Consider the following 15,689-nt stretch of genomic DNA (forward strand, 5'->3'; position numbering starts at 1 on the left):
CCCCAAAATTTCTAATATTAAACATATAGAAAGAGACATTTTAAGCTTGGGTTTTTTTCTTGCCTTTTCAGTTTGCTGGTCTTCCTTTTTTATTTATTACCTCTCTCACTGCCACATTCATAAGAGGGCTGTTTATAAGGTTAAGCCAGAAAAAGCCTGACAGGTTGCTCATAAAATTTTGCTACTGAGCAGAAGGTTGATAGCTTAAACGCGTGTTTAACATCACACACAGGAATAGTTCCATTGCTCCAATGGGAATTCTCACGAGTAAAAGTTATACAGGTGCTAAAGTGTTTGCAAGTTCAGCAGCTAAAAGGGATGCCCATATTTATTAACTGCTTTTTTTTCTTAATTTCACACTAATAATGCACCATGTTACTTAGTATCACAATCAGCACCCACACTGTATCGTGCTCAAATATAATTACATATGACTATTTCATTTGGGGCTCAAACCACTCTCAGTGATGTCAATAGCAAAACTTCCATTGATAAAATGGGAGCTGAATCAGACCCTTGAGAGATAGAAAGGACCCATTTCATCAAGTCCACGCTGATAGAAGCCTTTGCAGAAATTAAACTGATAACATGTGAGGCCAGAACCTACACTCATTACTCAAGCAAAACTCCCTCTGAAATTAGTGGGAACCTTGCCCAAGTCAAGGGTGCATGAGGGAAGCCCATACTCTTTTGCCATTCATTAGTTCAATCATCAGTCTAGCATAAAGAAATGTTGGAGAAGGCAGAAAAATACTTACTATAGTTTATATGAAATTGTGCCATGCCAGTGCCAGGGTAGTAGGACCCTTTCCCCACAGTTACTAAACAGTGTTTGCTTTGTTTTTCTTGAATAACTTCTTTTATGCCTGAACTTCCCTGATTCATCAGGTTCCAGGCACGAATGCACCCATCTAGTCGAGGGTTAAGCTGCAGAAGAGTTACATTCAGATTTTTGTGTTGCATACAGATTTACTCTAGAAACATTGCTAATCAACAGAGAATGAGTTACTTGATATGACAATTTATTTCTGGTGAACAGTAATGCAAAGTTATATTAATGCCATAGCTTACAGCACTGATCTTCAGAGCTGTCTTCGAATTAAATTGTTGTTTGCAGCGTTGTAGCCATGTTGGTCCCAGGATATTAGAGAGAACAAGGTGGATGAGGTAATATCTTTTATTGGACTGACTTCTGTTGGCATGAGAAACAAGCTTTTTAGCTTACAAAGAGCTCTTCTTCAGGTCTGAGAAAAGTACTCAGGCCTGGTCTACGCTGCAAAGAGAGGTCAACATAAGCTGCCTCACTTTAACCTAACTCTGTAACCATCTACACTGAGGCTATGTCTACACTAGAGACCTTACAGTGGCACAACTGTGCCAATGCAGCTTTTTTTCACCCTTCAACAACATACGTTTTGCCAACATAAGCGGTAGTGTAGACATTGCCTAAAATGTAGCTCCCACCAATGTAACTTATTCACTACACTGACTTAATAACTCCACCTCTGTGAGAGGCGTAGAACTTAGGTTGATGTAATTAGGTTGTTGCTTAGATCAACTGTTGCTGCCTTTCAGAAACCACCCCACACTGACAATTAAATCAGTGCAAGCACTCCTGGTGAGGACACGCACCACAAAAATAAGGAGAGTAATGTGGCCATGCAAAAGCGATGTAATTCATGCGGTGGCTTAATTTTGTAGTGCAGACTTGCCTTCAGAGTCTCACAGATAAATAAAAGGTGGAACAGACTGTTTAGCATAAGTAGTTAACACATTCTAAGAGACCATTCAAGGTCAAGTGGTCCGTTAACGGGGACAGTTAGTGCATGAGTTATAGATTGTTGGAATACACCATCAACCCAGAGTTTTTATTAAAACCATGATTTATAACAGGGGTGGGCAAACGATGGACCGTGGGCCGTTTTCAGCTGGCCCCTGAGCCGCACCAAGTGGCTCAGCCCTGCTACGCCCAGGGGGCTGGGTTGGGGCCGTACCACGCGGCTCAGCCCGCTCCGAGGGGGTGCTGGGTTGGGGGCCATGCCCCTGGGCCTCTCCCCATGCCCCAACCCCCGTCCCAGCCCTGATCTCCTGCCACTCTCTAAACCCCTGGATCCCAGCCCAGAGCACCCTCCTGCTCCCAAAACCTCTCATCCCCACCCCAGAGCCCGCACCCTCAGCCAGAACCCGAATCCCTTCCTGCACCCCTGCCCCAGACTTGATCCTCCTCCCACCCTCCGAACCCATGAGTCCCAGCCCAGAACACCCTCCTAAGCCCAAAACTCCTCAGCCCCACCCCAGAACCCATACCCCCTCCCACATCCCAACCCCAATTTTGTGAGCATTCATGGCCCCCCATACAATTTCTATTCCCTAATGTGGCCCTCGGGCCAAAAAGTTTGCCCACCCCTGATTTATAGTGCCTAGCAAAGTTATGAATTTAAGTTCCCAGGCTCATCTTTTTTAAAGTTACATCTTTCCCTTGAGGATGAGGACTGAGAGGTCAGATATGGAGTGATCATTTTGTGAGACGTGTTTGCCCTTGGGTAATATGGTATTTTTGTCTTTTATCACTGGGGGGCATTTAGTGCACTGGATGATGTACACCACATTGTGACAGGCATGGGTAGGACCAGTGCTGTCCCTAGTGGGGTGCGAGGCCCAGGGCGGAAGGGACAGATTTGTCTCTTCTGGGGCCGACCGCACCAGTCAATCGCACCAGCCCATGGGGGCCCCCCCAAAGTGCGGAGCCCGGAGCGGTCGCCCTGATTCGCCCTACCCAAGGGATGGCTCTGGGTCGGACCCGTGGATCTTGAATGATATGTTGTGGGCGGGGAAGGGCGATCATTGTAGCAGTAGAGAGATGTCTGTAGGTTTTCCATCTATTGTGGCAGGGTCTGGTGCTGCTTTAAGTTGAGGAGTCCTTGTCTGTGGGAAAACTTGCTTCAGATATGAAGTTGGGGGGGTCGTTTGAAGGCCAGAAGCGGGGGTTCAGGGAAGATTTCTTTCAAAATGTGGTCCCCATTGAGTATGGATTGTAATTGTTTAATGATACTCCATATGGCTTCCACTGTGGAGGAGTAAGTGACAACTAGGTGAGTGATCAGAGGGTTTTTTTTCTGCAGTGAAGCAGGTTCTCTCAGGGATGTTTGGGTGGCACGTTCCATTATGTGATCTACTTCTCCAAATGCCCCAACAACTATGTGTGTGAAACTAGACAATCACTATGCTCTCAAATGACCTCGCACAGAAAAAAAAATGATAAAAAGATAAAAACACTGTATTACCAGGGGCGGCTCCAGGCCCCAGCACGCCAAGCGCGTGCTTGGGGTGACAAGCGGCGGGGCGGCGCTCTGCCGGTCGCCGTGAGGGCAGCAGGCAGGTTGCCTTCGGCAGCATGCCTGCAGAGGGTCCGCTGGTCCCGCGGCTTCAGCAGACCTCCTGCAGGCTGCCGCCGAATCCGCAGGACTGGGTAACTCCCGCAGGCAAGCCGCCGAAGGCAGCCCACCTGCCGTGCTTGGGGCAGCAAAATACCTAGAGCCGCCCCTGTGTATTACCCAATGGTAAACGCTTTTTTCACAAAACAGTCACTCCATTTCTGACCTCTCAGTCCTCATCCTCCTGCACAGTACCTTGAAAAGAGGAGCCTGGGAGCTTAAATTCATCACTTTACTAGACTCTAAAAATCATGGTCTTAATTAAGACATTGGATTTATGGCTTATTACAAAAATCTGTAACCCACTAACTCCCCTCCACACTTTATTATCCCATCACTGGAATGGTGTTAAGGGACCACTTCACCTTGAATAGTCTTTTAGAATATATGTTAACAACTTATGCTAAACAATCTGTTCCACTTCGTATTTAGCTGTGACAGTCTGAGTACCTACCTTTGCCAGACCTAAAGAAGAGCTGTGTATCGCTCAAAAGCTTGTATCTCTCACCAACAGAAGTTGGTCCAATAAAAGATATTACCTCACTGGTATTTTGTCACCCGCACTCACTTTGTGTCTCTTTGAAATCAAAGGCATATACAGTAGCGCAGCTTTCAGTCAGCACTGCTGAGCCAATAAGCTTTTCCCATTTGGTACCACTGGCAAGCAAAGAATAGACAGCATCAAAATTTAAGTTCAAACACTGTAGCCAAACTTTCCTCTTCTACTTGGCTGTGTCTACTGCGCTATAGCTAGGGGGCCATGGCTATTAGTATTGTTTGTTGGCTGAGAGTTTGACTCATCAGACCAAACATTTCTAGAATTATTTCACATTGGGTAAGAGAATATTCATTGAGAAGCAGTCAAACATTTTTACCTTTTTACCTCCCTGTCACGCTGCAAGCAAAAACAGATTATTTAAAAAATGAAATATTACAAGCAATTTTTTTTGTTAGTGGACTGATGGCTTGTTTTCAAATGTAAATTATTTTCTAGTCTACATGCAAAGTGTTAGATAGAAATTCTTTTACACATATGAAGAACAGATACTGTATGGGCAATGGTAATGGAGGCTTCCCTCCTCTAGCATGGGAAAAAAAAGTTCAGTCTTCATAATCCATTCACTTGTTGCTTCTCTGCTGAGATTGCCAGTTACTGTGATAATTACTGGGTCTGCACGAGAGGTGACTGCACGGACCTACAGCTGCTGAGAAGGGTGAGTCAAGTGACTCATGCCTAGGGTGACCAGATGTCCCTATTTTATAGGGACAGTCCTGATATTTGGGGCTTTTTCTTATATAGGTGCCTATTACCCCCCACCCTCACCCCCTGTCCCCATTTTTCACACTTGCTGTCTGGTCACCCTATTTATGCCCCCTGTGCAGGGTGGGTAGGGCAGGGTAGAAATGAAGGCTCCTTGCTCTTCCTTCAAACCCCCCCCCACACACACACACACAATCCAAGGCACAATCTGGCCCTAAGAAAGGGCACATTTGTACAATATGCTCCCAAGATAACTACCAGTGGCCATACAGCTTGGGAGTTTTAAAATGAGATTAGGAAATGTACTCTCAGGCACAATCCTGCATAGGACCCTGGAAAATTGATTAGATTACCTGAGACTGCTTTAATTGCTGTGATTCTATAATTAAAACCTGAAAATGGGCAGATCGCAAAGCTTCATACATACTCATTTTCAAACGAAAATGTCACCAATGGCATTTTCATTTTCTACCTACATACCTCCCTGTATTTTGTCTCCCTAGTGACCCATGGGTAACCACCATATAAGGAGAAGCAAACAAGAAAGCAGCCTTAATCAGGAGGTATTTTTAAGTTACCGGTTTAATGAGGGTGTCGCCGACTTTGCGAGGTAATCCTGAAATGTACACCTTAGTTTCCAGAAAGCCATTTGATGGTTTGAACAGACTTCTAGGGCTGTTGATATTCATCACTGCTTCTTTTGCTATTTTTACACTTATACTGTGTTCTAATTCTTCCACTGAGACCTAGGATTAAAAATAATATACTATATACGTATAGCGCTATATATGTTGAACATACTGATTACAGAGGGAGGAGTAGTGAGCCTTGTGTTAAGGTTACCTAACATGTCCCAGTTTTTAAAAAACAAAAGCCCACCACCCAGAAACCTGCCTTTCTCTTTTTAAATATATATATTTTTCCTAATAGTTTGCAGCAGGATTTTGAAATTGGGCAGAGGGATAATACTTTAAAGGCAAGGTATCTCTCGCTTTGTATAGGAAAACCTATACTTGGCTGAATGATAAGTTTTTGGAAAAATGTAATTTTTCAGTTTGTGTTGCTTGCTTCTAAAATTGCTCAACATTCCATCCACATTGAGCATGTTCCTCTGGATCTCATTCAGCCTGCCACAAAGAACTGAACCTCCTGAGGGGAACACAGACAAAATTAAAAAAAAAAAAGATTCATCTGCTGCTGCTGATGTTACCCACCAAAATCCTTTTGGTCTAAGGGAAGGTGCACTGTACTGGAGACCAGGAAACAATATGGCAGAACTAAATCTAATCCATTTAGGGAATATCTATACAGCAGCTGACAGGATGCTTCCCAGCACGGGTAGACATACACCTCTACCTCAATATAATGCGACTTGATATAACACGAATTCAGATATAATGCAGTAAAGCAGCGTTCCGGGGAGGGTGGGAGGGTAGCTGAGCACTCCGGTGGATCAAAGCAAGTTCAATATAACATGGTAAGAATTTTTGGCTCCCGAGGACAGCGTTATATCAGGGTAGGGGTGTATGTTCAGCTCTATACAAGCTAGCATACTAAAAATAGTAGTTTGGCTGTAGCAGCACAAGCCGCTAGCTGCCCGAGTACAATCCTGCCCAACTTGGTGCTTTAAAAGGGCCAATTTCACAAAGGTGAAAACAATCATGAGCCAAATAAGCTGGGAGGAAGAACTTAATCAGAAAATGTGAATGGCTAATTGGGGCTTGTTTAACAAGACTTTACTAGATGCCCAAAAAGCCATAATCAAGGGAGAAGGCCATGTTGGTTAAAAAAATAACCTGGCTTAGAAGGACCTGAAGGCAACTATAAAAAAACTTTTAAAATAATATGTAACAAATGGAAGAAACGGGAAGTTGATAGTACTGAATATAAATCAAAAGTTACGAATTGTAGAAAATTGATAGGGAAAGCAAAGTGATATAAGGAGAAATCTATGGCTAGCAGAGTTCAGGACACTAAGGAGGCATTTCAATAAATATCTCTGTTCTGTATTTGGAATAAACATAATGTAGTCTCATCAGATGATGATGATGATGATGATAATACTTTTTTCCATTCCACTAGTATGTTAGGATGATGTTAAACACCAGCTGCTCAAGTTAGACATTTTTAAAATCAGGTCAGTATAGCTTGCACTCAAGAGTTTTAAAGGAATTGGCCGAAGAGGTTGGTGGACCATTAATGTTGATTTTCAATAAGGCTGAAAACACCAGGGAAGGTCCAGAAGACTAGAAGAAAGCTAATGGTTGTGCCAATTTTTAAAGAGTAAATGTGATGACCCAGGTTTTTATAGGCCTGTCAACCTGACATTGTTCCTGGGCAAGATAATGCAGTGGCTAATATGGATCTCAATAAAGAACTAAAGGAGGGTAATATAATAATGCAAATCAACATAAGTTATTGAAAATAGATCTTGTCAAAGTAACTTGATATCTCTTTTTTTGATTAGATTACAAGTTTGGTTGATAAAGGTAATAGTAATACTCACATCTATAAGATGTTTGATGTTGTATCACACAACATTTTCATTTAAAAAAAACTAGAACAATATAAAATTAACATGGACATATTAAATGGATTAAAAACAGTCTAACTGATAGATCTCAAAATGCAACTCTAAATGGGGAATCATCACTGAACAGGTGTGTTTCTAGTGGGGTCCTGAAGGGATCTGTTCTTGGCCCTACACTATTTAACATCAAATGACCTGGAAGAAAACATAAAAATGTCTTTGATAAAGTTTGCAAATGACAAAAAAATTGGGGGAGTGGTAAATAATGAAGAAGACAGGTCACCAACACAGGGAAATCTGGATTGCCTGGTACACTGGGTGCAAGCAAATAATGTGCATTTTATTGTGGCCAAATACAGCTGTATACCTCTTGGAACAAAGACTGTAGGCCATATTGACAGGATGCAGGACTCTCTATCTGAAAATGATTTGGGAATGTGGTGGATAATAGACTGAACATGAACTTTTACTGCAACCAACAGGGCTAATGTGATCCTCGCATGCATAAACAGGGGAATCTCAAGCAGAAATACAGAGGCTATTTTACCTCTGTATTTGGTACTGGTGCAACCAGTGCTAGACTATTGTGTCCAGTTCTGTTGTCCACAATTGAGGAAGGATGTTGAAAAGTTGGAGATGGTTCAGAGAAGAGCCAAGAGAATGATTAAAGGATTAGAAAACATGCCTTATAGCAATAGACCCAAAGAGCTCAATCTATTTAGCTTAACAAAGAGAAGGTTAAGAGGTGACCTGATTACAGTTTGTAAGCACCTATGTGGGGAACAAATATTTAACAATGGGCTCTTCAATCTAGCAGAGAAAAGCTAGAGAAATTCAGACTGGAAATAAGGCATACATTTTCTACAGTGAAAGTAAGTATTAGAACAATTTACTGAGGATTGTGGTGGATTCTCCAGTACTAACAAGTTTTTAAATCAAGATTGGAAGTTTTTCAAAATATCTGCTTCAGAAATTATTGCAGTGAAGTTCAACAACTTGTGTTATGCAGCAGCTCAGATTAGATGATCACAATGGTCCCTTTCTGGCCCTGGAATCTATGAATTCCCTGGGTATGTTCTCAGGGAGCTACCCCGACCTGTGGCGCTGCAGCCTTGTTGAATTTTTAGTGAGCTAGCTCAACTAGAGCTAGTGTGTCTCTACCCAAACTGGGAAGCACTCTCCCCACTGTTGTGTAGACACCCCCCTAGCCACACTCTTTGTTAGAATCAGCCAAATCTATATACTTAGTGATGCGGTCGCTAAACTGGGCTATTCTTGGATCTGTAACCCGCCGTCTCCATGTGTTGTGCCTCTTCCTCTATGGTTACAGAGGATAACTGTAAAAGCAGCAAAGAATCCTGTGGCACCTTATAGACTAACAGACGTTTTGCAGCATGTCATAAACAGATAGTTAAGGGTTAAAGTCTGTTTTACCTGTAAAGGGTTAACATGCAGTACCTGGTGACCACCTGACCAGAGGACCAATCAGAGATGAGATAATTTCAAATCTCTGTGGAGGGAAGCTTTTGTCTGTGTTCTTTGAGAGAACTGTTTTTGGATCTAACAGAAGACAGTCATGTCTCCAAGTTCTCCTGGAGTAGTTTCTACTAATTAATAGTGAGTATTAATTAGAAAGGCGAAGTAGTCTTATGATTTGATTTCTACATTTGCAATTGTGTGTTTGCTAAAGGAAATGCTTTATTCCTGTTTGCTGATATTGCTTTCACTGAGAAAAGGGGGAGAGGGGATTCTCTCCAGAGATTGATAAGGTTATACCCTATGAGTGTCCAGCTTGGGCTCATAGAGATTCTGTATTTTCTTTTTATTCTTTAATAAATTCTTTTCTATTAAGGACTTGTTGGTCTTTCCTTGGGTGGATTCTCAGGGAAAGGGGAGGGGGAGGTATCCCTCTGTAGTTGGATCCCGGTATCTCTCCTAGGAAAAGGGAGGGGGGAGGAAGCAGGGGGAATGGGTTGTTTCTCCTGGGTGTAAGAACTCCATGGATTTGGGGCTCTTGGAATCCCCTAGGATTTTGGGGAAGGACTGTGTCTCAATTCACATTTCCTAATTGACCGGGTTGTGGCAGCTTACTAGATCTAAACTAGGATTTTAGTTTAGAGGAAAACCAAGTCAGGTCCCCACATTGGAGCCAAACAGCTCCAAGTGGGGGTGAGACCTTTGACATGGTGGCATGCGGGTCCTCACCTTGAAACCCCCCAGTTTCAAGTGAGGGTAGACCCATGACACAGCATGAGCTTTCATGGGTGAATACCCACTTCGTTGGCACGAAAGCTCATGCTGCAAAACGTCTGTTAGTCTATAAGGTGCCACAGGATTCTTTGCTGCTTTTACAGAACCAGACTAACATGGCTACCTCTCTGATAGAGGATAACTGCATGTTCTTGTGGCTAGCATAGTTTAGCACTTGAGTGGTAGAGACAGTGCTGAAAGTAGTCTGTTCAAAAGTGCTGCTGATGCATCAGGGGGCATTACACATAAAATTATTTGGGTTTGATTTTTTTGTATCTACAAAAACAACCTTAAAAGAAGGCTGCAAAGTCAAGCATGCAAAAATGAGGAAATGCCAGTATTAAGGTTTCAGAGTAGCAGCTGTGTTAGTCTGTATCCGCAAAAAGAACAGGAGTAGTTGTGGCATCTTAGAGACTAACAAATTTATTTCAGCATGAGCTTTCGTGAGCTACAGCTATGCATCCGAAGAAGTGAGCTGTAGCTCATGAAAGCTCATGCTGAAATAAATTTGTTAGTCTCTAAGGTGACATAACTACTCCTGTTCTTTTTGCCAGAATTAAGGTTGCCCATTTAAGCTTAATTCTGGGATTTCCTAAATTCTAAGTAGCTGACTTTGCAATCTCATTAGTGTTCTTTTTCTGTACATAGTAGGCATATTGAACAGACGCTGTTTCCATTAAAGTTCATGTTAAGATTCCTTCTGACTTGAGTTAGAGTAGCTCTGGGCACACCATGCTCAGCAATTGGGGATTTAAAAAAAAAAAAAGATTTTCTTTAGTTAGCCTTGATTTGATTGATCAAGCTGCATTGGCCAGCATAAGATAACAAGTGTGTTTGGAATAACAACCCCATGGACCTCTTGCGTCAGAATAAACATGTTTACACACACAATCATGCACTAGGTATTACTGCATAGACCCCAAGCACCATGCAGAAAGTGGCTCTTTGTATCACAAAGAAATTCAGAAGTTTGCTAATGCTACCACTGTACCTTTAACAGCCTTTAAATTTGAGATCTTTATGGAATCGTTTTGGAACTTTTTTTTTTTTAAAGTCGCTATAACAATTTTTCTCAACTTCACCTGAGAGTGCCAACAATTCACAGGGTATTAGGAAAAAAACTTACTATATGCCACAGACCATCATTAATGGCTTTGCCACCACTGGTGACTTTTGTTCCAAGTTCATTCTTGAATTGAATCTCGATCTTCCCATCACGAAGAGCAAGCAAGAACCATGCTGTGTTGTCAGAGGATTCAGCATATAGAATAACACCCTCTGTATCATATGTCCGGAAATCAAATTCTGCTGAAAATCTGAGTCATGGGAGAGGGACCATAATCATGAGAAGAGGATACATGAGACAGTGAAGAGCTCAGTGCAATACATTAATAATTTAGCTATGCAGGCAAATATTAATCTCCAAATGACAACTCTGTATCCAAGCTGGTCCAATGGATGCCTATGATTAATCATAGGCAGAATCCAGTAGCTATAGAATTCCTCTTATTTTACAGGTGTGTTGTAAGAAAAAGTAAATTGTTTGGGAGGTGTTCCAGCACTATGGTAAGGAGTGCCATAAAAAAAATCTATCACAAATATCTTCTACAAATGTGCTTCATCATTACTGACTTTGATAGTTCCACTCTTATTCCCTAAACAGAATAAGGGTAAAGAGCTGTATATTGGTGGCATTTGGATGATCGTGCATAAATTGTAGCTCTTTTTGTTCTGTGTTTGTACAGTGTTTAGTACAATGGGATCCTGGTTCATAACTAGGGCTCCTAGGTACTCCGGTAATATAAACAATAAATAGTGGTGGTATTATTAATTATTATTATTGTAGAACCTATAGACCCTGTTGTGCTCTGGGGGCTGTACAAACATGAGAGAAGTTCTCTGCCCCAAAGAGCTTTGAGGCTAAATATACAAGACAGAGGAACGACTTGAGGGGGAAATGGAGGCACAGAGAGGTGAAGTGTCTTGTGAAAGGCACACGGCAGGTGGGTGGCAGAACTAGGAACAGAACGCAGGTGCCCTGATTCCAAATTCAGCTCTCCAGTCAGTAAACCACATTGACTTTTGAACATGGTTCTATCAAAACTCCTTATTTTGAGCTTGTAAGTAACTATTTAAGATGTTAGCTGCTAAGGACACTTTCAAACTTTTCAAAAATCTTCCAGGAGAGCATTAATTCCAGGTCGCCTTTGATTCATGGCACAATGGCATGTCTTAGTATTTATGCTCTAAATCTAAATCTGAGGCACTAAAAATCACAAATGCAACAACTTCTGCTGTTGGCGCCTCTGAAATTGTTCAGACAGTGATTCAAAGGCAACCCTGCATTTTCAGGTGCCACAATGAGCACACTGAAGTGCAATATAGAGCTTACTAACATTAGCAATCGCTCTAGGACAATGACATCTGAAGGGGAAATCCTACAAATTGATATTGGAGTAAAACAAGACACTATGCTCCATCAATGGCCTGGAATATTGTAGGAGAAAGCACAGGAGACCATTAGCTTCCTCAGTACTTGATGAACAGCATGCTACAGTTGGTAACTCCTGCATAAGAGCAGCAGAACCATCACCTGAGGCTCACCATTTTGATATACAACTGCACACTGTGAGATGCATATTCATTTCTATAACATCATCTGATTTTAAAGACTGAAAAAGGAATGACAACACTTTGGGGGGGAAAAAAACCTATATGAAATGTGCCTACTGTGAAATACCATAGAAACTGTTTGGATCAAAATGTCCCTGCAAACCTACCACCAGTGGGGATTCTTCAGAGCAGGTTTTGAGTCAGTTTGTAAGACTGGCCCCTGGGGAACTGCAATATCCTTCTACATCTCTGCCATCATCTTCCATGTCTTTCTCTTCCCTTCAGAGGGGCAGCAAGCTTCTGTCATTGTGAGACACCATCTTCCTTGCTCTGATAAGAAATCTCATTCATTCCAAAAACTGCTGGGGCCTCCATCCAGTTCATATTCCTTCCTCTCCCCTTTGATCCATTTTCTACCTTTTCACACTCAGTCTCAGGATTGTTTTGATTCTCTTTCTCCTAAGGTTTATTTTTGCTTCCCTTTCAGTCCTTATATCTCTGTCTTCAACTGCAGCAACTGGCTGTCACTGTAGGAGCAATCTGGCTCTGTACCCACTGATGAGCTCAGGCCCGGATGCTGGTGCATTCTCCCACAGATCACAGTAATGGGCTGCCTGCTCCACTGTGTAGCTGCATCAGTCAGCTGCTACTGCCCCCTGTCCAATGGAAAGGGTTGCTTAAGATCCAGCTGAGCAGATGAGTTACTGGAAGGAACTATACTAAAGGTGTGGCTCAAGGATAAAATATGACCACTAAGCAGTGCTGTAAAGTGGCTCTGAGCACCTCACTTCTGTCCGTCCACTTTCAAATAACTCCAGCCTCCACTATTACATGCTATTATATGTAGGAACCTAAGTTCATTTGTCCTCCCCGCCATGATACAAGGCGTCTTATCCAGTGAGGAGATGCTGTGAATTTTTCATGCAATCCACAATCCCTTTGCCACCCTCTGAGAATTAATGGAAACAAATCCCCAAAACGTCCATGCATAGTGTTATCAATGGCAAATGCTCACCTGGTGACTTCTGGCAATCTAAACCTTAAGTACATCACAGGGATCGCTATAAATTGTTCTGCCAGGTAAAGCAATTCATAATTCTTTTCAAGATTCAGAGGGACACAAACTGGAACAGCCTGTAAACAATGAAGGGAAAAATCACCATGTCATAACTTTTGTGTCATCATATTTCAGAGATTAACCTCAGTTCTTTGTGGCTTTTAGCTTGTTACATTTTCCTGAAACACTTGATACCTAGTATACTTGAATAATCTGAATACCTCAGTACAAATAAAATTTTAGTTTTCTACATTATCCATACGTCAAAAATATTGGTGGCTATAAATGTCGTAACATAGTTTCATAGATTCCAACTTTCATCTGAGTTGGTAATTACACTGTAAGTATTTAATATTCAAATCAAGGCACACAGCCATTTCCTTTCAACCTGCATCCCTACCACCCTACATTAGGATTCTCAAGTCTCTTAATTTAAGCAGTTTGGTTCTGTTGATAGTTGGATGGGTGAAATTTAAAACATCTAGCGTGATACACAGAGTGGTCTCGATTTGAATAAGCACCACACTTTCCTTTGAGGCAGAATTGAACTAATATCCAGCATAGTGGCAGGGGAAGTACAATGTCTCTTGATGTGGTGTCTTCTCTGAACACATGAAAAGTTTTTAGGTCCTGGCCACTAGTCACAACTAGTGATCCCAGGTAAGACTGTGAGGTTAATCCCGGTGGCCGGGCCAAAATCAAATTTGGGTAATTACATTCTGCCTATTTAAACTTTTCAGCTTTCCTAGCCTACATTGTTCCACAGTGGTGTTGTGTATGAAGTCTGAATACTTTCTGTATTGCAGTGATAGACAGAGTGATCCTTGTATATAGGGATAATATCAGTTTAAATTACGGTGACCAGATGTCCCAATATTCAGGGCTTTGTCTTGTATTACCTCCCACCCTGTCCCAATTTTTCACACTTGCTATCTGCTCACTCTAGTTCAAATAGGTCAGACATTGTATGACTATATTGTTATTTCAGCTACTACCCAATGTGCACTGCTGTTTTTATGTCTCGTCATGCCACAATGATGTCAGATGTAAAAAGACAGTTGGAACTTATTTTTGACTGAATCTCCTATATTTAATCTCACATCAGATAATTTGTTCTACACAGATGCAACAGAACCAAAGCAATTGGGTGTGAAACACTACTGTGTTTTGTTATACACATTGCACTTGGATAGTCTAACTCAATGGCTCTCAACCTTTCCAGACTACTGTACCCCTTTCAGGAGTCTGAGGTGTCTTGTGTACTTCAAGTTTCACCTCACTTAAGAACTACTTGCTTACAAAATCAGACATCAAAATACAAAAGTGTCACAGCAACTATTACTGAAAAATGGCTTACTTTCTCATTTGTGCCATATAATTATAAAATCAGTTGGAATAAACAAATTGGTATAAACAAATCATTGGCTGTATGAAATTGTAGTTTGTACTGACTTAGGTAGTGCTTTTTATGTAGCCAGTTGTCAAACTAGGCAAATATCTAGATGAGTTGCTGTACCCCCTGGAAGACCTCTGCATACCCCCAAGGGTACGTGTAACCCTGGTTGAGAACCACTTGTCTAACTCACAGCTAATGCTACACTTCCCAAAATTCTTTGGGCTTGGTTCTCATTTAGCACAATTTTCATGGTACAGCAATTCCACTGACTGTAGTTGAACAACTCATGAATTACAATATTATATGTAAGAATTGGACCAGAATTTTTTATACACCGGGTGGAACACTTGATCTGCAAAGAGGATACATCCCTTTGGGATTTGCCATGATACTGTTGATAATACAGATTTTATTCCAATTAAAAGATCTGCAACTGGTTTCCACATACTGAGTCAGACTCTTTAGCCTTAGGGCATGTCTACACTTGCCATTTAAAGCAGGAAAAGTCCCTTTTTTGCGCAAAAACCATGGGAGCGTCTACACTTGTCAATGACTTTTTGCAGCGAAACTCAGAAGTTTCACTGCAAAAAGAAAACCACCTCCACGAGAGGTGTACAGCTCTTACTGGTGATGCTTTTGCAGTGATGTGCACCAAGTGAAGACACGTTATTCCTGTTTACACAGCTTTTATCCAGAGGATATCCCACAGTGCCTAGGTGACCACTCTAGACAGCAGCTCTGCTGCTCTGTTGTCAGCTAAACAGACATCCACCCTTCCCCACTGTAAAGCCCCAGGAACTTTGAAAATCCCCTTCCTGTTTTCTTGGCAAGTGCTCACTTATCTGGCCAGGTGACAATGCCTGCTCCAAACAATCCCCTGCTTGGAGCAATGCTGAGCTATTGGAGCTTATCAGTGTTTGGGGAGAGGAGGCTGTGCAGGGACCCAGGAAGCCCCGCCATCACACACCCCCTTCCCACAAAACCCATCGTCAAACTGGAGAGCTGCACTGTGGGATAGCTTCCCTAGAGCGCTGCTCTCATCGGAGATGGAAGTGCTGCTAATGTAAACACTCTCTGATGCCTGAGGAATTAAGTGAGTACACAAACCAGTTACTTTGACCGGTTCCCTATCACTGGTGAAATTTATA

At 42.0% G+C, this 15,689-nt stretch overlaps 1 protein-coding gene across 3 annotated transcripts in view; it reads right to left on the reverse strand.

Moving 5' to 3' along the window:
• PROS1 (protein S) overlaps positions 1-15,689 on the reverse strand; it is a 54,354-nt gene that overhangs the window by 14,481 nt on the left and 24,184 nt on the right. For all 3 annotated transcript variants that reach the window (XM_045001934.1, XM_045001932.1, XM_045001933.1), the window contains 4 exons: positions 13,104-13,222; positions 10,602-10,791; positions 5,274-5,441; positions 759-927 (listed from right to left, as the gene is read on the reverse strand). In XM_045001934.1, coding sequence (XP_044857869.1) covers positions 759-927; positions 5,274-5,441; positions 10,602-10,791; positions 13,104-13,222 — 646 coding nt within the window. The remainder of the gene's footprint in view (positions 1-758; positions 928-5,273; positions 5,442-10,601; positions 10,792-13,103; positions 13,223-15,689) is intronic.

The sequence above is a fragment of the Mauremys mutica genome, chromosome 1, assembly GCF_020497125.1.
Source record: "Mauremys mutica isolate MM-2020 ecotype Southern chromosome 1, ASM2049712v1, whole genome shotgun sequence".
In the NCBI taxonomy this organism is placed as follows: Eukaryota; Metazoa; Chordata; order Testudines; family Geoemydidae; genus Mauremys; species Mauremys mutica.